Raw genomic sequence first — 24,360 nt, 5'->3', positions numbered from 1 at the left:
CATCGGTGTTAAACTAGACATCGGGCCGATACTGATGTTGGCCTTTTTAGCTAATATCGTCCAATTCCAATATGGTCACCGATATATCGTGCCTCCCTAACGGACATGGTCCAATGTCATTGAAAACGAGCAAGCTGTCAAACACTTGAAGCCTCATTAGAGCCTTGTTGCTTCAGTTGAAATTGTCTTAGGTTGAGTTTATAACGCTGAATAGCATCAGTGCGTTACTGGAAGTACCCTTGTGGGAACCTTGTCTAGCTATGAGGATATAGACAGGCTGATGCGAAAACCAGCAGGACTGGAGCTGGACCCTGTAGGTGTGGAGTTGTTCACCCCTGGCATAGCGTGTGAATTCCAGTTAAACCTTTCCTTGTTTGCCTCCAGTCCATCCAGGAGGTGGGTGGCTACGTTCTGATTGCCCTCAACACAGCCAACAGGATTCCCCTGGACAACCTGCGCATCATCCGAGGCCACACTCTCTATGACAGTGGCTTTGCCCTGGCTGTGGTGCTGAACTATAACAAGTCCATGCGAGCAGGCACCACTGAGCTGCCTCTGACCAGCCTCACAGGTCAGTCTATAGGCCTGTCCCTGCTCTGTCCAGGCAGGTCTATACCCAGCCTCATAATGACTAGTCACTGTGGGACTTCTCACATACTAGAGCCAAACCAGGGAAACTCTAAGCCCTAGTTATAAGCTATAAAATAGGGTTAGGGTTGAGGATTAGGGTTAACCCGGGATGTGGACACAAAGCTAAGGTTACGGTTAAAGCTAAGGTTAGGGTTGAACCAGGATGTGGACACGAAGCTAGGGTTATGGTTAAGGCTACTGTTGGGGTTGAACCAGGATGTGGACACAAAGCTAGGTTTAGGGTTGAACCAGGATATGGACATGAAGCTAGGGTTAGGGTTGAACCAAGATGTGGACATGAAGCTAGGGTTGAGGTTTAGGGTTGAACCAGGATATGGACATGAAGCTAGGGTTAGGGTTGAGGCTACAGTTAGGCTTGAACCAGGATGTGGACATGAAGCTAGGGTTAGGGTTGAACCAGGATATGGACATGAAGCTAGGGTTAGTTTAAGGCTACAGTTAGGCTTGAACCAGGATGTGGACATGAAGCTAGGTTTAGGGTTGAACCAGGATATGGACATGAAGCTAGGTTTAGGGTTGAACCAGGATATGGACATGAAGCTAGGGTTAGGGTTGAACCAGGATATGGACATGAAGCTAGGGTTAGGGTTGAGGCTACAGTTAGGCTTGAACCAGGATGTGGAATGAAGCTAGGTTTAGGGTTGAACCAGGATGTGGACATGAAGCTAGGTTTAGGGTTGAACCAGGATGTGGACATGAAGCTAGGGTTAGGGTTGAACCAGGATATGGACATGAAGCTAGGGTTAGGGTTGAGGCTATAGTTAGGCTTGAACCAGGATGTGGACATGAAGCTAGGTTTAGGGTTGAACCAGGATGTGGACATGAAGCTAGGTTTAGGGTTGAACCAGGATATGGACATGAAGCTGAGGTTAGGCTTGAGGTTAGGGTTGAAGTTAGGCTTGCATCTGGATCTGAAGATTCAGTAGTTTGTTGTATTTCATCTACACAGCTTTATTACATTGATTAATTCACACCAATATTTAGCTTCCACCTGAAAATAAACAAGTCTCTCTCCAATTTCCAGAGATCCTGAAAGGAGGAGTGAAGTTCTCAGACAACCAGCTGTGTAACGTGGAGACCATCCAGTGGTTGGACATTGTAAACAGTAACAGCAAACCCAACATGCAGTTACCTGAACCCAGCAACTATCGGCTCTGTAAGGAGCTCCTGTTACAACACAAACATTGCGTCACATAAATGTACCTACCATAATCCCATTCAAGGTTTTGTGTTTTTATACACCCTTGAGGCTAGACTGGTTCATGTTGTAAGATATTAACAGGAAGCTGCTTCAACAAGTTTGGCCAACAGTTTCGTAATGTTTCACTTTCAACTGTCAAATATTCCAACTTTATTTGATTAAACATTAAAGTAATGGTTTGGAAGTTAAGATTTTGCTAAACTTTTATTTGTATCTATGTTTTTGTAGGTAAAAGATGTGATCCTGGATGCTTCAATGGTTCCTGTTGGGCGCCCGGCCCAGAACACTGCCAGACGTGTAAGTCTTTCAAGTTTAAACCATACACAACTGCAAGGCGCTACAGAGGGTAGTGCATACGGTCCATTACATCACTGGGGCTGAGCTCCCTGCCATCCAGGACCTCTATACCAGGCAGTGTCAGAGGAAGGCCAGAAAAATGTTCAAAGACTCCAGCCACTCAAGTCATAGACTGTTTTCTCTGCTATCGCACGGCAAGCAGTACCAATGCACCAACTAAGGAACCAACAGCTTCTAACCCCAAAATAGTTTAGTTAAATAATTAACTAAATACCTACCCAGACTATTTTACATTTGAGTTGTTTAGCAGGCGCTCTTATCCAGAGTGACTTACAGGAGCAATTAGGGTTAAATGCCTTGCTCAACGGCACATTGACAGACTTTTCACCTAGTTGGTTCGGGGATTCAAACCAGAAACCTTTTGGGTACTGCCCTAACGCTATTAACCGCTAGGCTACCCTGCCAACTATCTGCATTGACCCTTTTTGCACAATTTTTTTTGACCAATCACAAATGCTTCTGCTACTGTTTATTATCTATCCTGTTGCCTAGTTACTTAATTCCTAGTTACTGTATATGTACATATTTATCTCAATTACCTCTTACTCCGGCACATCGACTCGGGACTGGTACCTCGTGTATATAGCCAAGTTATCATTTCTCATTGTGTATTTATTATTACTTTTACAGTATTATTACGTGTTTTACTTTTCTATTATTTTTCTATTTTATTTCTCTCTGCATTGTTGGGAAGGGCCGTAACTCAGCATTTCACTGTTAGTCTACACTTGTTGTTTATGAAGCATGTGACAAATAAAATTTGATTTGGCATTTCTAATCCTTTTATAGTGACGAAACTGAACTGTGCCCAGCAGTGCTCTAAGAGATGTAAGGGTCCGTCCCCCATCGACTGCTGCAACGAACACTGTGCTGCAGGCTGCACTGGACCCAGACCTACAGACTGTCTGGTGAGAGACCTTAACCATAACACACCTTCACACTGTACTGGAACCAGACTTTCTGGTGAGAGACCTTAACCATAACCCACCTTCACACTGTACTGGACCCAGACTGTCTGGTGAGAGACCTTAACCATAACCCACCTTCACACTGTACTGGACCCAGACTGTCTGGTGAGAGACCTTAACCATAACCCACCTTCACACTGTACTGGAACCAGACTGTCTGGTGAGAGACCTTAACCATAACCCACCTTCACACTGTACTGGACCTAGACCATCTGGTGAGAGACTGACAGACACACCAACTTCACACACTGTACTGGGGTCAGGATTATTACCTCACCATGTCATGTGATTTTACCAGGAAGAGAGAGACTGAAGCCACCTTCACATTGTACTGGGGTCAGAGGTTATAGGGAGAGAGGCCATGAGTGACTCCATAAGGGAGGACACTTGCATCTCTCACAAGCTATTATGTATTATTTCGAGTTATTTCTTAACCCAATAACAGTGTCGTCACTCAAGAGTCAAGGGTTTGAGGAAACAGACCCACATTGCATTTCACACATTATTATTTCTCTCTTATGAGGCTCCCTTGTGACTTACTGGCTCACGACCAACCATACACCCACCCGTAACAGTGTTTTCTATCCACTTTATGATTGAAACCAAATTGTGTTGCTCTTGCATCCAGTGACCCATTATATCACTGGTTAAACCCTGCTTTTTTACAGTGCCTTGAGAATCAGGCTGGGTCCCCAGCTGGGAGCTAAGCCAGCGTCACCTATTCCTCTCTGGCTAAGCTAAGGCATGAAATAGAAATGCAGTGTTATCATGAGTATATATGGCTCTGTTATATGGTCCTAGTGCTCTCTGTCAGTGAAGGCTGGATCGAATTGATGATTAGGCCGTACTTTACTTGGGTAGGAGCTGAGTACCGGCACCACAAATGTTCTACTGTTTGAGCTCCTGTTCCTCTTTGTAGAATATTAGCTCAAAAGTATTGCGTAGCTCCTGCACCTAAATATAAACGGTACCGTCAACCAAAATGAGTACCCAAACCTACAGTGGGGAGAACAAGTATTTGATACACTGCCGATTTTGCAGGTTTTCCTACTTACAAAGCATGTAGAGGTCTGTAATTTTTTATCAGAGGTACACTTCAACTGTGAGAGACAGAATCTGAAAAAAAAAATCCAGAAAATCACATTGTATGATTTTTAAGTAATTAATTTACATTTTATTGCATGACATAAGTATTTGATACATCAGAAAAGCAGAACTTAATATTTGGTACAGAAACCTTTGTTTGCAATTACAGAGATGATACGTTTCCTGTAGTTCTTGACCAGGTTTGCACACACTGCAGCAGGGATTTTGGCCCACTCCTCCATACAGACCTTCAGGTTTCGGGGCTGTCGCTGGGCAATACAGACTTTCAGCTCCCTCCAAAGATTTTCTATTGGGTTCAGGTCTGGAGACTGGCCACTCCAGGACCTTGAGATGCTTCTTACGGAGCCACTCCTTAGTTGCCCTGGCTGTGTGTTTCGGGTCGTTGTCATGCTGGAAGACCCAGCTACGACCCATCTTCAATGCTCTTACTGAGGGAAGGAGGTTGTTGGCCAAGATCTCGCGATACATGGCCCCATCCATCCTCCCCTCAATACGGTGCAGTCGTCCTGTCCCCTTTGCAGAAAAGCATCCCCAAAGAATGATGTTTCCACCTCCATGCTTCACGGTTGGGATGGTGTTCTTGGGTTTGTACTCTTCCTTCTTCTTCCTCCAAACACGGCAAGTGGAGTTTAGACCAAAAAGCTCTATTTTTGTCTCATCAGACCACATGACCTTCTCCCATTCCTCCTCTGGATCATCCAGATGGTCATTGGCAAACTTCAGACGGGCCTGGACATGCGCTGGCTTGAGCAGGGGGACCTTGCGTGCGCTGCAGGATTTTAATCCATGACGGCGTAGTGTGTTACTAATGGTTTTCTTTGTGACTGTGGTCCCAGCTCTCTTCAGGTCATTGACCAGGTCCTGCCGTGTAGTTCTGGGCTGATCCCTCACCGTCCTCATGATCATTGATGCCCCACGAGGTGAGATCTTGCATGGAGCCCCAGACCGAGGGTGATTGATCGTCATCTTGAACTTCTTCCATTTTCTAATAATTGCGCCAACAGTTGTTGCCTTCTCACCAAGCTGCTTGCCTATTGTCCTGTAGCCCATCCCAGCCTTGTGCAGGTCTACAATTTTATCCCTGATGTCCTTACACAGCTCTCTGGTCTTGGCCATTGTGGAGAGGTTGGAGTCTGTTTGATTGAGTGTGTGGACAGGTGTCTTTTATACAGGTAACGAGTTCAAACAGGTGCAGTTAATACAGGTAATGAGTGGAGAACAGGAGGGCTTCTTAAAGAAAAACTAACAGGTCTGTGAGAGACGGAATTCTTACTGGTTGGTAGGTGATGAAATACTTATGTCATGCAATAAAATGCAAATGAATTACTTAAAAATCATACAATGTGATTTTCTGGATTTTTGTTTTAGATTCCGTCTCTCACAGTTGAAGTGTACCTATGATAAAAATGACAGACCTCTACATCCTTTGTAAGTAGGAAAACCTGCAAAATCGGCAGTGTATCAAATACTTGTTCTCCCCACTGTATTTGTCCAAGTCAAGCACTGTGATTAGGACATAAAAAAAAAAAAAAAATGCAATGGAAAGTGAAAACAAGCATTTCTTAATGGAGAAGTTCAGGTTGTCCCTCCCGGTGTCAGTCTGTTTCCTTCCGTTTGGTGCCTAATAAACACAACCTTCTTTGATGTCGTAGGCTTGCCGTGACTTTCAGGATGATGGGATGTGTAAAGACTCGTGTCCCCGCCTCCTGCTCTATGACCGCAACCTTCACCAATTGGTCAACAACCCAGACGGGAAGTACAACTTCGGGGCCACCTGCGTCAAGACTTGTCCTCGTAAGAAAACCCCCATGGCCCTCCGTGTCCCCTCCATGTCCCCCAATTACCTCCTCTATGAGGCTGCAGTATAGGATACATGATATAAGGATTGTTTAGAACATGGCTGCCCCATCCTGGTGCTGGAGGGCCGAAACACTTCTGGTTTTCATCCTCTCCTAATCATGGAGTAATTCAGACCTGGGACCAGGGGAGAATGACTCCCCTGTCTCATTGAAGCCACAGAAGTTCAAAGCTGACTGTGGTACAGCAGGCATTGTTAGCAGAAAACAGGAACCCATTATAGTGAATGGAAAATTGGCAATCTTCGTGGTCAATCTTCGTGTAAATAAATAAAATATTAGAAGACAATCATGGTACCAATAATTGCTTCTAATACACCAGATGTGTCTCCTTGAGCTTTACAATTACACACAAAATAAGTTATACGGATCATCATTTAGTTACTAATGGCAGCCTGCAGTACCCTGGTATGTCTTCAACTTGAGTTACTCAATGAGTGCAATTAACTACCAGGTAGAAACAAAAACATGTTTTGGCCCTCCAGGACCAGGACTGGGAAGCCCTGGTTTATAAACTCTGTACACAGAGGGGGCTTCAACCGAGTCTACAGACAACACATACAGTACCAGTCAAAAGTTTGGACAAGGGTTTTTCTTTATTTTTACTATTTTCTACATTGTAGAATAATAGTGATGACATCAAAACTATGAAATAACACATTTGGAATCATGTAGTAACCAAAAAAGTGTTAAACAAATCAAAATATATTTTATATTTGTGATTCTTCAAAGTATCTACCCTTTGCCTTTGACAGCTTTGCACACTCTTGGCATTCTCTCAACCAGCTTCATGAATGCATTTCAATTAACAGGTGTGCCTTATTTAAACGTTAATTTGTGGAATTTCTGTCCTTCTTAATGCATTTGAGCCAATCAGTTGTGTTGTGACAAGGTAGGGGTGGTATACAGAAGATAGCCCTATTTGGTAAAAGTCCATATTATGGCAAGAACAGCTCAAATAAGCAAAGAAAAATGACAGTCCATCATTACTTTAAGAAATGAAGGTCAGTCAATCTGGAAAATTTCTAGAACTCTGAACGTTTCTTCAAGTGCAGTTGCAAAAAAACAGTGGTGGAAAAAGTACTCAATTGTCATACTTGAGTAAAAGTTAAGATACCTTAATAGAAAATGACTCAAGTAAAAGTGAAAGTCACCCAGTAAAATACTACTTGAGTAAAAGTCTAAAAGTATTTGGTTTTAAATATACTTAAGTATCAAAAGTAAATGTAGTTGCTAAAATATACTTACAGTTGAAGTCGGTAGTTTACATACACTTAGGTTGGAGTCATTAAAACTCGTTTTTCGGGCCTCCCGGGTGGCGCAGTGGTCTAGGGCACTGCATCGCAGTGCTAGCTGCGCCACCAGTTTCTGGGTTCGCGCCCAGGCTCTGTCGCAGCCGGCCGCGACCGGGAGGTCCGTGGGGCGACGCACAATTGGCATAGCGTCGTCCGGGTTAGGGAGGGTTTGACCGGTAGGGATATCCTTGTCTCATCGCGCTCCAGCGACTCCTGTGGCGGGCCGGGCGCAGTGCGTGCTAACCAAGGGGGCCAGGTACACAGTGTTTCCTCCGACACATTGGTGCGGCTGGCTTCCGGGATGGAGGCGCGCTGTATTAAGAAGCAGTGCGGCTTGGTTGGGTTGTGCTTCGGAGGACGCATGGCTTTCGACCTTCGTCTCTCCCGAGCCCGTACGGGAGTTGTAGCGATGAGACAAGATAGTAATTACTAGCGATTGGATACCACGAAAATTGGGGAGAAAAGGGGGTAAAATTAAATAAAAATTTAAAATAAAAAAAAACTTGTTTTTCAACCACTCCACACATTTCTTGTTAACAAACTATGGTTTTGGCAAGTCGGTTAGGACATCTACTTTGTGCATGACACAAGTAATTTTCCCAACAAGTGTTTACAGACAGATTATTTCACTGTATCACAATTCCAGTGGGTCAGAAGTTTATATACACTAAGTTGACTGTGCCTTTAAACAGCTTGGAAAAGTCCAGAAAATGTCATGGCTTTAGAAGCTTCTGATAGGCTAATTGACATAATTTGAGTCAATTGGAGGTGTACCTGTGGATGTATTTCAAGGCCTACCTTCAAACTCAGTGCCTCTTTGCTTGACATCATGGGAAAATCAAAAGAAATCAGCCAAGACCTCAGCGGGAAAAAATGGTAGACCTCCACAAGTCTGGTTCATCCTTGGGAGCATTTTCCAAATGCCTGAAGGTACCACGTTCATCTGCACAAACAATAGTACGCAAGAATAAACACCATGGGACCACGCAGCCGTCATACCGCTCAGGAAGGAGACGTGTTCTGTCTCCTAAAGAATAAAGTGTAAATCAATCCCAGAACAACAGCAAAGGACTTTGTGAAGATGCTGGAGGAAACAGGTACAAAAATATCTATATCCACAGTAAAACGAGTACTATATCGACATAACCTGAAAGGCCGCTCAGCAAGGAAGAAGCCACTGCTCCAAAACCGCCATAAAAAAGCCAGACTACGGTTTGCAACTGCACATGGGGACAAAGATCGTACTTTTTGGAGAAATGTCCTCTGGTCTGATGAAACAAAAATAGAACTGTTTGGCATCATGAGGAAGGAAAATTATGTGGATATATTGAAGCAACATCTCAAGACATCAGTCAGGAAGTTAAAGCTTGGTCGCAAATGGGTCTTCCAAATGGACAATGACCCGAAGCATACTTCCATAGTTGTAGAAAAATGGCTTCTGAAAAAGCGTGTGTGAGCAAGGAGGCCTACAAACCTGACAGCTCTGTCAGGAGGAATGGGCCAAAATTCACCCAACATTGTGGGAAGCTTGTGGAAGGCAACCTGAAACGTTTGACCCAAGTTAAACAATTTTAAAGGCAATGCTACCAAATGCTAATTGAGTGTATGGTAAACTTCTGACACACTGGGAATGTGATCAAATAAATAAAATCCGAAATAAATCATTCTCTCTACTGACATTTCACATTCTTAAAATAAAGTGGTGATCCTAACTTACCTAAGACAGGTAATTTTTTACTAGGATTAAATGTCAGGAATAGTGAAAAATGTAGGACTTCAACTGTAAGTATAAAAAGTAAAAGTACGAATAATAAAAAAATCCCTTATTAAGGAATAGCCAGGATCACACTCCAACACTCAAACATAATTTAAAAACAAAGCATTTGTGTTTAGTGAGTCCGCCAGATCAGAGGCAGTAGGGATGACCAGGGATGTTCTCTTGATAAGTGTGGCAATTGGACCATTTTCTGTCCTGCTAAGCATTCAAAATGTAACAAGTACTTTGTGTCAGGGGGGGGGGGGAAAAATATATATATTTTTACTATGGAGTAAAAAGTACATAATTTTCTTTAGGAATGTAGTGAAGTAAAAGTAGTCAAAATATAAATAGGTCAGATACCCCAAAAAACAAATAAAAATACTTTAAAGTACTACTTTAGTAAAGTACTTTACACCACTGGCAAAAACCATCAAGCGCTATGATGAAACTGGCTCTCATGAGAACCCCACAGGAAAGGAAGACCCAGAATTCATTAGAGTTACCCGCCTCAGAAATTGCAGGCCAAATAAATGCTTCAGAGTTCAAGTAACAGACACATCTCAACATCAACTGTTCAGAGGAGACTGCGTTAATCAGGCCTTCATGGTTAAATTGCTGCAAAGAAACCACTACTAAAGGACAGCAATAAGAAAAAGAGACTTGGTGGACATTAGACTGGTGGAAATCTGTCCTTTGGTCTGATGAGTCCAAATTTGAGATTTTTGCTTCCAACCGCAGTGTTTTTGTGAGACGCAGAGTAGGAGAACGGATGATCTCTGCATGTGTGGTTCCCACCGTGAAGCATGGAGGGGGATGTGTGATGGTGTGGGGGTGCTTTGCTGGTGACACTGTCAATGATTTATTTAGAATTCAAGGCACACTTGACCAGCATGGCTACCACAGCATTCTGCAGCGATACGCCATCCCATCTGGTTTGCGCTTAGTGGGACTATCATTTGTTTTTCAACAGGACAATGACCCAACATACCTCCAGGCTGTGTAAGGGCTATGTTACCAAGAAGGAGAGTGATGGAGTGCTGCATCAGATGACCTGGCCTCCACAATCACCCGACCTCAACCCAATTGAGATGGTTTGGGATGAGTTGGACTGCAGAGTGAAGGAAAAGCAGCCAACAAGTGCTCAGCATGTGGGAACTCCTTCAAGACTGTTGGAAAAGCAGTTCAGATGAAGCTGGCTGAGAGAATGCCAAGAGTGTGCAAAGCTGTCATCAAGGCAATGGTTGGCTACTTTTAAGAATCTAAAAACTAAAATATATTTTCATTTATTTAACACTTTAACACTGTTATTTCATAGTTTTGATGTCTTCACTATTATTCTACAATGTAGAAAATAATAAAAATAAAGAAAAACCCTTGAATGAGTAGGTGTGTCCACACTTTTGACTGGTACTGTATGAGTCTCAGTGAAGTGAAACGTTCAGATGTGGTATTTTGAACAAGGGGCCACATGGTCCCTCTAGCCTGGTGTTAGTGTCAGTCAGTCTGTGTCAGACTGAGTTTAATCATAAACTGCATAAGCGAGGAAAGAAAATGATGTAGTTTTAGGGTGTGCTAATGCAGCAGCCTCCACTTTCTGTTAGAATCAGCACTCAAACTCTGGCATGCATAAAATACTGTCCTGTATTGCATTATATAGGTTTATTATATATTCTCTTAGTTTTATTCCTTTGAAGGAATCAACCTCTTGGTAGATTTTTTAAATATCATTTTTAATTTGACTTGATTTTAGAACCATATGTATATGATTAATGAGTGCTGATTGTGTACTCTTAGAATATAATCATATTTGATGTTTTTCTCCCCTCAGATAACTATGTGGTGACGGACCATGGAGCGTGCGTTCGGACGTGCAGTGGTGACACATACGAGGTGGACGAGGGAGGGGTCAGGAAGTGCAAGAAGTGTGATGGACTGTGCCCCAAAGGTAGTTGATACTGCTACAGCTCCTACTATACATTCTGATGGCAGGGATTATAGCGTTCACGATGATACTGCATGAATGTGCCTCTCTGTAGCATGTAAAGTTCACCCCAGTGTTATTCCCCAAAGATGCACTGCAGGGTTGTGTTCAATACCATTTTATTTTCCAATAGAGGATTTTCCGATTTTTAAAAATTTTACTTATTGAATAAAAATGTATTTTAATCTGATATACTGCACTAATCTTCTGTTTTTTTGGGGCTTGTGATTTCTCAAACTAACTTTTCTGTGTGGCAAGAAATTAGTAGACACGTTTGTTTTTATTAATATGTTACTAATTTTCACAGTTTGCAATGGACTTGGAATGGGAAAACTTGCCAATATTCTGTCAATTAATGCCACCAACATTGACACATTTAAAAACTGTACCAAAATCAATGGGAACATTGCTATTATCTACACATCTATCCATGGGTAAGTAGTGAGCGAATTAAGGTTTTTTGAAATTGTAGAAACATCATAGATCATTTCTAACCTTTGTATTGTGCAATTCACGAATATGACAGATACATGGCACAGTTGTTATTGCTATTCACAGGGACACGTTCACCAAAGCACCTAAGATGGATCCGGCCAAGCTAGAAGTTTTCAAGACTGTCAGAGAAATTACCGGTAAGAATAGAGCCATGGCAGTTCAAATCAGACAAAAGTGCACTTTTCATGATTATTACAAAAACATCTATTCATCTTCTAGGGTACTTGCTGATTCAGAACTGGCCTGAGAACATGACGTCTCTCAGTCCATTTGAGAACCTGGAGATCATCCGTGGTCGGACCAAGCGGTAAGATTACTGTCCCTGGCCTCTCTCTAAACCTCAGCCTCTACTACAGGGTGCCACTGACAGTGAATGAGAGGATGTGACTCATTCAATATCCCTTTAACTCCTCTCTCTCCCTCTCCCCATTTCCCCTCCCCTCTCTCTGTTCTCAGTGTTCTGTTGAGCTTGGCCATAACCCAGTTAACCATCACCCACCTGGGGCTGCGTAACCTGAAGGAGATTAGTGACGGAGACGTGGTCATTGCAAAAAACCCCAACCTCTGCTACACCAAGAATCACCACTGGAAGCAGTTGTTCAAGTCCAACTCTCAGACCGCCAGGCTGGAGAACAACGCCGACGCAGCCAACTGCGGTAAATCATTCAGTCATTTTTTTATGATTAACATTTGTATAGATTTTTGTGGTCACATAACAGAAAAAAAGGGAACACTAACAAACAGGAGATACACAACAAACACCAGGAGTCAACACCATAATATCAGCTCAAGCCCATGACAAATTAGCGATAACATGTTCGGTGCTTACTAAACGAAAGGTTACACTGGGATATGAGTGGCTCCGAGATAATATTTACCCTCTATTGTTGTGGTCATAAAACTGTGATAGATACAGAATGCAATGATGATGGAGTGTTATTTTGGGAGAAAGGAAATTAATGCTAGCCTGTTGCTTGTGCAGGGTTGTGTGAAAAGAGAAAAGGGTTAAAACTATTATTTTGTATTGATATCAAATTTTATTTGTCAAATGCTCCGAATACAACAGGTGAAATGCTTACTTACAAGCCCTTCACCAACAATGCAGTTCAAGAAATAGAGTTATATAGAGAAATATAAATATTTACTAAATAAAATAAAGTAATTTAAAAAATAAATAAAAGTAGCACAATAAAATAACAATACCAAGGCTATATACAGGGGGTACTGTCAATGTAAATAGTCCAGGTGGCCATTTAATTAATTGTTCAGCAGTTTTATGGCTTGCGGGTAGAAGCTGTTAAGGAGCCTTTTGGACCTAGACTTGGCACTCCGGTACCACTTGACGTGCGGCAGAAGAGAACAGTCTATGACTTGGGTGACTGGAGTCTTTGACAATTTTTTGGGCCTATCTATAGTATGTGTCTGTATGTGTGTTTGCAGGGATGCAGAACAACACTTGTGACAGGATGTGTACCAGAGATGGCTGCTGGGGCCCTGGACCCACCATGTGTTTCGCCTGTCAGGACTACAGCCGAGCAGGAAGCTGTGTCGACTCCTGCAACCTACTGGAGGGGTGAGAGGAGCCCCTTTCTGTTCCCCATTGTAACCTACTGGAGGGGTGAGATAAAGGAGCCATTGTAACCTACTGGAGGGGTGAGATAAAGGAGCCATTGTAACCTACTGGAGGGGTGAGATAAGGAGCCATTGTAACCTACTGGAGGGGTGAGATAAGGAGCCATTGTAACCTACTGGAGGGGTGAGAGAGGAGCCATTGTAACCTACTGGAGGGGTGAGATAAAGGAGCCATTGTAACCTACTGGAGGGGTGAGATAAGGAGCCATTGTAACCTACTGGAGGGGTGAGATAAGGAGCCATTGTAACCTACTGGAGGGGTGAGAGAGGAGCCATTGTAACCTACTGGAGGGGTGAGAGAGGAGCCACTGTAACCTACTGGAGGGGTGAGAGAGGAGCCATTGTAACCTACTGGAGGGGTGAAAGAAGAGCCATTGTAACCTACTGGAGGGGTGAGAGAGAAGCCATTATAACCTACTGGAGGGGTGAGAAAGGAGCCACTGTAACCTACTGGAGGGGTGAGAGGAGTCATTGTAACCTACTGGAGGGGTGAGATAAGGAGCTATTGTAAGCTACTGGAGGGGTGAGAGAGGAGCCACTGTAACCTACTGGAGGGGTGAGAGAGGAGCCATTGTAACCTACTGGAGGGGTGAGAGAGGAGCCATTGTAACCTACTGGAGGGGTGAGAGAGGAGCCATTGTAAGCTACTGGAGGGGTGAGAGAGGAGCCACTGTAACCTACTGGAGGGGTGAGAGAGGAGCCATTGTAACCTACTGGAGGGGTGAGAGAGGAGCCATTGTAACCTACTGGAGGGGTGAGAGAGGAGCCATTGTAACCTACTGGAGGGGTGAGAGAGGAGCCACTGTAACCTGCTGGAGGGGTGAGATAGGAGCCATTGTAAGCTACTGGAGGGGTGAGAGAGGAGCCATTGTAACCTACTGGAGGGGTGAGAGAGGAGCCACTGTAACCTACTGGAGGGGTGAGAGAGGAGCCATTGTAACCTACTGGAGGGGTGAGAGAGGAGCCATTGTAACCTACTGGAGGGGTGAGAGAGGAGCCATTGTAACCTACTGGCGGGGTGAGAGAGGAGCCATTGTAACCTACTGGAGGGGTGAGATAAGGAGCCACTGTAACCTACTGGAGGGATGAGATAAGAGCCATTGTAACCTACTGGAGGGGTGAGAGAGGAGCCATTGTAACCTACTGGAGGGGTGAGAGAGGCGCCACTGTAACCTACTGGAAGGGTGAGAGAGGAGCCATTGTAACCTACTGGAGGGGTGAGAGAGGAGCCATTGTAACCTACTGGAGGGGTGAGATAAGGAGCCACTGTAACCTACTGGATGGGTGAGGGAGGAGCCATTGTAACCTACTGGAGGGGTGAGAGAGGAGCCATTGTAACCTACTGGAGGGGTGAGAGAGGAGCCACTGCAACCTACTGGAGGGGTGAGAGAGGAGCCACTGTAACCTACTGGAGGGGTGAGATAAGAGCCATTGTAACCTACTGGAGGGGTGAGAGAGGAGCCATTGTAAGCTACTGGAGGGGTGAGAGAGGAGCCATTGTAACCTACTGGAGGGGTGAGAGAGGAGTCATTGTAAGCTACTGGAGGGGTGAGAGAGGAGCCATTGTAAGCTACTGGAGGGGTGAGAGAGGAGCCATTGTAACCTACTGGAGGGGTGAGGGAGGAGCCATTGTAACCTACTGGAGGGGTGAGGGGAGCCATTGTAACCTACTGGAGGGGTGAGAGGAGCCACTGTAACCTACTGGAAGGGTGAGATAGGAGCCATTGTAACCTACTGGAGGGGTGAGAGAGGAGCCATTGTAACCTACTGGAGGGGTGAGAGAGGAGCCACTGTAACCTACTGGAGGGGTGAGAGAGGAGCCACTGTAACCTACTGGAGGGGTGAGATAAGGAGCCACTGTAACCTACTGGAGGGGTGAGATAAGGAGCCATTGTAACCTACTGGATGGGTGAGGGAGGAGCCATTGTAACCTACTGGAGGGGTGAGGGAGGAGCCATTGTAACCTACTGGAGGGGTGAGAGAGGAGCCATTGTAACCTACTGAAGGGGTGAGAGAGGAGCCATTGTAACCTACTGAAGGGGTGAGAGAGGAGCCATTGTAAGCTACTGAAGGGGTGAGAGAGGAGCCATTGTAAGCTACTGGAGGGGTGAGAGAGGAGCCATTGTAACCTACTGGAGGGGTGAGAGAGGAGCCATTGTAACTACTGGAGGGGTGAGATAGGAGCCATTGTAACCTACTGGAGGGGTGAGAGTGGAGCCATTGTAACCTACTGGAGGGGTGAGAGAGGAGCCATTGTAACCTACTGGAGGGGTGAGAGAGGAGCTATTGTAACCTACTGGAGGGGTGAGAGAGGAGCCATTGTAACCTACTGGAGGGGTGAGAGAGGAGCCATTGTAACCTACTGGAGGGGTGAGGGAGGAGCCATTGTAACCTATTGGAGGGGTGAGAGAGGAGCCATTGTAACCTACTGGAGGGGTGAGAGAGGAGCCATTGTAACCTACTGAAGGGGTGAGAGAGGAGCCATTGTAACCTACTGGAGGGGTGAGAGAGGAGCCATTGTAACCTACTGAAGGGGTGAGAGAGGAGTCATTGTAACCTACTGAAGGGGTGAGAGAGGAGCCATTGTAACCTACTGAAGGGGTGAGAGAGGAGCCATTGTAACCTACTGGAGGGGTGAGAGAGGAGCCATTGTAACCTACTGGAGGGGTGAGAGAGGAGCCATTGTAACCTACTGAAGGGGTGAGAGAGGAGCCATTGTAACCTACTGGAGGGGTGAGGGAGGAGCCATTGTAACCTACTGGAGGGGTGAGAGAGGAGCCATTGTAACCTACTGGAGGGGTGAGAGAGGAGCCATTGTAACCTACTGAAGGGGTGAGAGAGGAGCCATTGTAACCTACTGGGGGGGTGAGAGAGGAGCCATTGTAACCTACTGGAGGGGTGAGAGAGGAGCCATTGTAACCTACTGAAGGGGTGAGAGAGGAGCCATTGTAACCTACTGGGGGGGTCAGAGAGGAGCCACTGCACCCTACTGGAGGGGTGAGGGAGGAGCCATTGTAACCTACTGGAGGGGTGAGAGAGGAGCCATTGTAACCTACTGAAGGGGTGAGAGAGGAGCCATTGTAACCTACTGAAGGGGTGAGAGAGGAGCCATTGTAACCTACTGGAGGGGTGAGAGAGGAGCCATTGTAACCTGATTCTGTAGCTGAAGCAGGGAAGAAGAGTGAAAGTAACTTGTACACTTGGCAAAAAAACGTATATTTTGCAAGAAACGATGTTGCATGGAATTGAACAGTAAAAACAGATGGAGTATATCTAAGGAAGGTAGTAAGACAGTACTATACAGTACAGTAGAATTGTTCACTTTTGGTAATGAACTCAATTCATGAGAAGAAAGTTCTCTCAGCTGGAATGGAATCACTTAACTCATAGCTGTTTAACTTTGGGAGTCCTCCTCTGTCAAACATTGAGCATCAACCTTGCTTACAATATAACTACTGCTATGAGGAACGGGATCAAGTATTTCACTGCAAATGCAACCATCTGAAATTAAATGTTCAAGCAATAGAAATTTAGCCTGGTCCCTATCTTACCAACTCCTATGGGACAATGACTAGAGGAGTTGGCAAGATGGCACAAACAGATATGGGACCAGACTAGTGGAAATAAGCTTCATGCTAACATGTGTCCTAATTGTTGCAGGGAGCCACGTGAGACTGAAGTGAATAAGACGTGTGTGGAGTGTCACCTTGAGTGTCAGCTCCTCAACGGGACCCAGACCTGCTCTGGACCAGTATGTGTGTCTCTTATATATGCTATGTCCTAAGTACAGTATGTGTCTCTATAATATACACTACCGTTCAAAAGTTTGGGGTCACAAAGAAATGTCCTTGTTTTTGAAAGAAAAGCACATTTTTTTCTCCATTAAAATAACATCGAATTGATCAGAAATACAGTGTAGACATTGTTAATGTTGTAAATGACTATTGTAGCTGGAAACGGCAGATTTTTTATGGAATATCTACATAGGCGTACAGAGGCCCATTATCAGCAACCATCACTCCTGTGTTCCAATGGCACGTTGTGATAGCTAATCCAAGTTTATCATTTTAAAAGGCTAATTGATCATTCGAAAACCCTTTTGCAATTGTTAGCACAGCTGAAAACGGTTGTGCTGATTAAAGAAGCAATAAAACTGGCCTTCTTTAGACTAGTTGAATATCTGGAGCATCAGTATTTGTGGGTTCGATTACAGGCTCAAAATGGCCAGAAACAAAGTACTTTCGTCTGAAACTCATCAGTCTATTCTCGTTCTGAGAAATGAAGGCTATTCCATGCGAGAAATTGCCAAGAAACTGAAGATCTCGTACAACGCTGTGTACTACTCCCTTCGCAGAACAACGCAAACTGGCTCTAACCAGAATAGAAAGAGGAGTGGGAGGCCCCGGTGCACAACTGAGCAAGAGGACAAGTACATTAGTGTCTAGTTTGAGAAACAGAAGCCTCACAAGTCCTTAACTGGCAGCTTCATTAAATAGTACCCGCAAAACACCAGTCTCAACGTCAACTGGGAAGAGGCGACTCCGGGAGACTTCTAGGCGACTTCTAGGCAGAGTTGCAAAGAAAAAGCCATATCTCAGACTGGCCAATAAAAATAAAATATTAAGATGGGCAAAAGAACACACACTGGACAGAGGAACTCTGCCTAGAAGGCCAGCATCCTGGAGTCATCTCTTCACTGTTGACGTTGAGACGGGTGTTTTGTGGGTACTATTTAATGAAGCTGCCAGTTGAGGACTTGAGGCCATTTCTAAGTGAGCCCAAACTTCTGAACTGTAGTGTACTATGTAGTAGTATGTGTCACTATAATATACTATGTAGCAGTATGTGTCACTATAATATACTATGTAGCAGTATGTGTCACTATAATATACTATGTAGTAGTATGTGTCACTATAATATACTATGAAGTAGTGTCCCACTGGGCACAGATGTCTTTTCAACGTCTAGTTTTGATTTACATTTGGTTGAGTTGTTAACAGGAAATCAACATGAACAAAAAATGTCAACATGTCATTGGACTTAGTTTTTTTTTATTCCCTTACGTTGATGACTTTTCATCAACATCATCACACAGAATTTTGTTGTTGAAATGAGGTGGAAACAATGTTGATTCAACCAGTTTCTGCCCAGTGGGAGGTCTCTCGCCCTATAAAATAATATGTATCAGTATGTGTCTCTCTCCATGCTATGTCCCAGAACAATAGGCACAATGTATTTATCTGGCATTCTATTGCAGAGTCATTTGCTTACCCTTTAGATTGACAGCCTTTCAGACCAGGATCAGTACATCTGTAAACATATTAGCTTGTGAGCACCCCGGGACACAGTTGTCGCCATCTTTGAAGTTGGCACACTGGGTACACTGCTTGTGTCTGTTAATTATTCTACGTCTCAGCACACTAGGGCTGTTTCCTTAGAATGTTTCTTTAGATGTGTATGTAATACATTGTCTTGCTATCCTCCTCTCTTTCAGGGTCATGAGCAGTGTACCCGGTGTGCCAACTTCAAAGATGGAGACAACTGTGTCCCGTGGTGCCCTAGAGGGGTGGCTGGGGGCAAGAACACCTTCATCTGGAAATACGCAGATAAGATGAAGGTGTGCCAGCTGTGCCACCAGAACTGTACCGAGGGGTAAGTAAGGGCATCTGTCACAACCACATAAATACATGAATAATTCACAAATACACAAATGGCGCCGGAGAAGAAGGCAGACGTTTTACGTGACCCCAGCCGATTGTTTTTTTTGTTTGTTTATTTGCGTTGTTTGTAACTTATTTTTAAACTTATTTTGTACATAATGTTGCCGCTACCGTCTCTTATGACCAAAAATAACTTCTAGACATCAGGACTGCGATTACTCACCACAAACTAGCAGAATCCTTTTTTTCCTTTCAATACTCTGACGAGCCCGACACTAAGGATATACTGCTTCCTCGGGAAAAGGCCCTGATCGCCTTGATCTGCGTGAGGAGGAGGCAGAGAAAGAGGGGCCGGGCCGAAGGGCGGGCTGCCTTGAGAATTCGTAGGCGATCGAATAAACCCCCACTTCCCTCCATTCTGCTAGCAAACGTGCAATCCTTGGAGAATAAAATCGACGAGATACGCGGAAGATTAAACTACTGTAACATCAAGCTACTGTAACATCTAATGCTTCACGGAGTCGTGGCTGAACGGCGACAATATCAACATTCAGCTGGCTGGTTATACGCTGTACCGGCAGGATAGAACAGCAGCGTCTGGTAAGACAAGGGGTGGCGGACTATGTATTTTTGTAAATAACAGCTGGTGCACGATATCTAAGGAAGTCTCGAGCTATTGCTCGCCTTAGGTAGGGTATCTCATGACAAGCTGTAGACCACACTACCTACTGAGAGAGTTTATCTGTATTCTTCGTAGCTGTTTACATACCACCACAGACTGAGGCTGGCACTAAGACAGAATTGAATGAGCTGTATTCCGCCATAAGCAAATATGAAAACTCTCACCCAGAGGCGGCACTCCTAGTAGCAGGGGACTTTAATGCAGGGAAACAATTACTTTTCACCAAATTTCTATCAACATGTTAAATGTGCAACCAGAGGGGGAAAAAACCCTGGACCACCTTTACTCCACACACAGAGACGCATAAAAAGCCCCCCCCTGCCCTCAATTTGGCAAATCTGACCATAATTCTATCCTCCTGATTCCTGCTTAAAAGCTCAAATTAAAGCAGGAAGCACCAGTGACTAATCAATAAAAAAGTGGTCAGATGAAGCAGATGCTAAGCTACAGGACTGTTTTACTAGCACAGACTAGAATATGTTCCGGGATTCCTCCGATGGCATTGAGGAGTACACCACATCAGTCGTTGGCTTTATCAATAAGTGCATCGATAACGTCGTCCCCACAGTGACCGTACGTACATACCCCAACCAGAAGTCATGGATTACAGGCAGCATCCGCACTGAGCTAAAGGATAGAGCTGCCGCTTTCAACGAGCGGGACTCTAACCCGGAAGCTTATAAGAAATCCCGCTATGCCCTCCGACGAACCATCAAACAGGCAAAGTGTCAATACAGGACCAAGATTCAAATCGTACTACACCGGCTCTGACGCTCGTCAGATGTGGCAGGGCTGGCAAACCATTACAGACTACAAAGGGAAGCACAGCCGAGAGCTGCCCAGTGACACGAACCTACCAGATGAGCTAAACTACTTCTATGCTCGCTTCGAGGCAAGTAACACTGAAACATGCATAAGAGCACCAGCTGTTCCGGAAGACTGTGTGATCACGCTCTCCGCAAGCCGATGTGAGCAAGACCTTTAAACAGGTCAACATTCACAAGGCCGCAGGGCCAGACGGATTACCAGGACGTGTACTGCGAGCATGCGCAGACCAACTGGAAAGTGTCTTTACTGACATTTTCAACCTCTCCCTGTTCGAGTCTGTAATACCAACAGGTTTTAAGCAGACCACCATAGTGCCTGTTCCCAAGAACACTATGGTAACCTGCCTAAATGACAACCGACCCGTAGCACTCACGTCTGTAGCCATGAAGTGCTTTGAAAGGCTGGTCATGGCTCACATCAACACCATCATCCCAGAAACCCTAGACCCACTCCAATTTGCATACCGCCCCAATGATGCAATCTCTATTGCACTCCACACTGCCCTTTCCCACCTGGACAAAATTAACACGTATGTGAGAATGCCTACAGCTTCAACACCAAGGTGCCCTCTAAGCTCATCACTAAGCTAAGTACCCTGGCACTAAACACCTCCCTCTGCAACTGGAAACTGACGGGCCACCCCCAGGTGGTAAGGGTAGGTAACAACACATCCGTCACGCTGATCCTCAACACAGGGGCCCCTCAGGGGTGCGTGCTAAGTCCCCTCCTGTACTCTCTGTTCACTCATGACTGCACGGCCAGGCATGACTCCAACACCATCATTAAGTTTGCAGATGACAGCAGTGGGTAGCCTGATCACCGACAACGACGAGACAGCCTATAGGGAGGAGGTCAGAGACCTGGCCGTGTGGTGCCAGGACAACAATCTCTCCGTCAACGTGATCAAGACAAAGGAGATGATTGTGGACTACAGGAAAAAGAGGACCGAGCACGCCGCCATTCTCATCGACGGGGCTACAGTGGAGCAGGTTGAGAGCTTCACATCACCAACAAACTAACATGGTCCAAGCACACCAAGACAGTCGTGAAGAGGGCACAACAAAACCTATTCCCCCTCAGGAGACTGAAAAGATTTAGCATAGGTCCTCAGATCCTCAAAAGGTTCTACAGCTCCACCACCGAGAGCGTCCTGACTGGTTGCATCACTGCCTGGTATGGCAACTGCTCTGCCTCCAACCGCAAGGCACTACAGAGGGTAGTGCGAATGGCCCAGTACATCACTGGGGCCAAGCTTCCTGCCCTCTAGGACCTCTATACCAGGCGATGTCAGAGGAAGGCCCTAAAAATGTTCAAAGACTCCAGTCACCCTCGTCATAGACTGTTCTCTCAGTTACTGCATGGCAAGCGGTACCGGCGCCAAGTCTAGGTCCAAGAGGCTTCTAAACAGCTTCTACCCCCAAGCCATAAGACTCCTGAACATCTAGTCAAATGGCTACCCAGACTATGTGCATTGCCCCCTCTCTCACCACTGCTACTCTGTTGTCATCTATGCATAGTCACTTTAATAACTCTACCTATATGTACATACTACCTCAACTAACTGGTGACCCCGCACATTGACTCTGTATCGGTCCCCCCCTGTATATAGTCTCGCTATTGTTATTTTACTGCTTCTCTTTAATTACTTGTTACTTTTATCTCTTATTCTTATCTTTATTTTTTTGAAACTGCATTGTTGGTTAGGGGTTCGTAAGTAAGCATTTCACTAAGGTCTACACCTGTTGTATTCGGCGCATGTGACTAATAAAATTAGATTTGATTTGAATAAAAAACAATAAAAGTTCAAATATATATGTGCTAATATGTTTACAGATGTACTGGTCCTGGTCTGAAAGGCTGTCAGTCTAAAGGGTAAGCAAGTGACTCTAGTCATGAATAGTAACTTACAAACATACTGTTCAAATTCAACAAACTTAAACACTAAGCTCACTAAGCTAATGAACATTTGATTATTTGTGTAAGTATTTTCTCTGCATTGATTGGTTACCATCTGTTCCCCTTTCAGTAACTCTGGCCTGTCAGTGATTGCAGCTGGTGTGGTGGGCGGGATGCTGGCCTTTCTCATCATGGGCCTGTCCGTCTTCGTGTTGCTACGACGACGCCACATCAAGAAGAAGAGGACCCTGCGAAGACTCCTCCAGGAGAGAGAGGTGAGAGGCAGAAACTGAACTGCTGAGCCTCAAGGGCTTTCTAGGGCTGGAATTCAATCACCTTAGTGCATCAATGTGAACAAAGTAAACCATCTTATCTGCATCTACAGTTAGTTGAACCGCTGACCCCCAGTGGTGAGGCGCCCAACCAGGCTCTGCTCCGTATCCTGAAGGAGACCGAGTTTAAGAAGATCAAAGTTTTGGGATCAGGGGCCTTCGGCACTGTCTACAAGGTAAATACAAACGCTCACAATATCTAGATTTAATTCTGGAAACTCCAGTTTCATGGATTGTGCTGTGGTACTGTACTTAAGGAGCTTATGGGAATGTGTGTTCAGACTTAATATAAACCAACACTTTTAGACACATCTACATCTGTTTTTCAATGAACAGCCAGATATTTAATGCACCACATCATGCATCAATCCACTCTCACCCTCCTGTCTCCTTATTAGTTATTTTTACCATTCCCACATTCTACTAACGACAAAAGATTACACACACTGACACAGATTTCTCCTGTTATCATGTTAAATAAACGTACTGTCTGTCCTATCCAGGGTCTGTGGGTCCCTGAAGGAGAGGATGTGAAGATCTCTGTGGCCATCAAGGTTTTAAGAGAGGCCACATCACCTAAAGCCAACAAGGAGATCTTGGACGTGAGTTATATCACTCTATATCACTTTACTCTAAGATGTTTGTTCATGGGAGTTAGAAACTGTTATCCTCCAAATATAAAGAGTCTATATCTAATTTACAGTAGAATCTGTATGGTATTATACAGTCTAAGTTAGTGCTGTTAGGCACACTCTGGTCATCCATACTATGCACTTAAAAAAAAAAAAATGTTTTGACATGAGTATTTTGACCTAATTTAGCGGCATAATACACTCAGTATTATTGCATGTTACTGGCCAATTCAGGTGTCACGTTTCCTCTAATAGTCTAATTCCAAGCACATGCTCTTCCATTGAGGTAGAAGCTGAAATAATGACAACATTTAGCTTGAAAATGGAGTCAGGTTTCTAGTCAGGGACCTCGATGGGGGCGTAGGAAATGGGATTAACTCATTGAGAAGCTTTGGTTCAGGGTTGGGCGTGGGAGGAGGATACTAATTCAAGGTTAAGGTGTTCTGGAAATGAATTTAGAATCTCTTCCAGTAACCGCAGTTAAAAAACCCAGTCCAGACCTGGGTTCAAATAGTATTGGAAATCTTTCTAATACTTTAGCTGGGCTTGATTTAGCTTTCCTGGCATTGTTGAACCAATAGAATAGTCCCAAAAGCACAAACTCCACCCACCTGGCACTCCAGGCAGGCTCAAGTATTTGAAAGATTTAAAATGCTATTTGAACCCCGGTCTGACACAGTCGTGAAAATTCAGTGTCAGACTTCATGGACAGCTGAGGTTTTGCAGTGATGTTGCTCTTGACCTCTTGTAATGAGGTCAAGAGCTCTCTTAAAAGTATTCACTAAGTTGACGTATTTTTCTGACCAGTATCGTTGTCTTCAAGCTGTCAGTTGTTATGAAATGTTCATGTTGTGTGGGTTTTATGAACTCACAGTAGAATGATGCCACCATCCCTAGCCCTAAATGCTGTATACTGTACTGTTTGTGTGTTTTGTAGAACGCCTACAATGTGATAACTAGTGTGGAGCAGAGTAGTGATGTCCTCCTTCTTGGCCTGTAGTAAATGTTGGTACTGTATCTATCTGACT

The 24,360-nt window shown here is 44.6% G+C and overlaps 1 protein-coding gene across 1 annotated transcript in view; it reads left to right on the top strand.

The window, feature by feature from the left end:
* Window positions 1-24,360, top strand: part of LOC120055996 (epidermal growth factor receptor-like) — a 99,449-nt gene that overhangs the window by 64,809 nt on the left and 10,280 nt on the right. Inside the window, exons 3-19 of the mRNA XM_039004109.1 lie at window positions 385-571; window positions 1,676-1,807; window positions 2,081-2,149; window positions 2,999-3,117; window positions 5,937-6,078; window positions 11,023-11,139; window positions 11,483-11,609; window positions 11,734-11,807; window positions 11,890-11,977; window positions 12,127-12,326; window positions 13,111-13,243; window positions 16,963-17,053; window positions 18,797-18,954; window positions 22,306-22,344; window positions 22,499-22,643; window positions 22,754-22,876; window positions 23,204-23,302. Coding sequence (XP_038860037.1) covers window positions 385-571; window positions 1,676-1,807; window positions 2,081-2,149; window positions 2,999-3,117; window positions 5,937-6,078; window positions 11,023-11,139; window positions 11,483-11,609; window positions 11,734-11,807; window positions 11,890-11,977; window positions 12,127-12,326; window positions 13,111-13,243; window positions 16,963-17,053; window positions 18,797-18,954; window positions 22,306-22,344; window positions 22,499-22,643; window positions 22,754-22,876; window positions 23,204-23,302 — 2,043 coding nt within the window. The remainder of the gene's footprint in view (window positions 1-384; window positions 572-1,675; window positions 1,808-2,080; window positions 2,150-2,998; window positions 3,118-5,936; window positions 6,079-11,022; window positions 11,140-11,482; window positions 11,610-11,733; window positions 11,808-11,889; window positions 11,978-12,126; window positions 12,327-13,110; window positions 13,244-16,962; window positions 17,054-18,796; window positions 18,955-22,305; window positions 22,345-22,498; window positions 22,644-22,753; window positions 22,877-23,203; window positions 23,303-24,360) is intronic.

This window comes from Salvelinus namaycush, chromosome 11 (genome assembly GCF_016432855.1).
Source record: "Salvelinus namaycush isolate Seneca chromosome 11, SaNama_1.0, whole genome shotgun sequence".
NCBI lineage: Eukaryota > Metazoa > Chordata > Actinopteri > Salmoniformes > Salmonidae > Salvelinus > Salvelinus namaycush.
The sequence above is the reverse complement of the archived record's forward strand: the minus strand, read 5'-3'. Positions and strand labels throughout refer to the sequence as shown.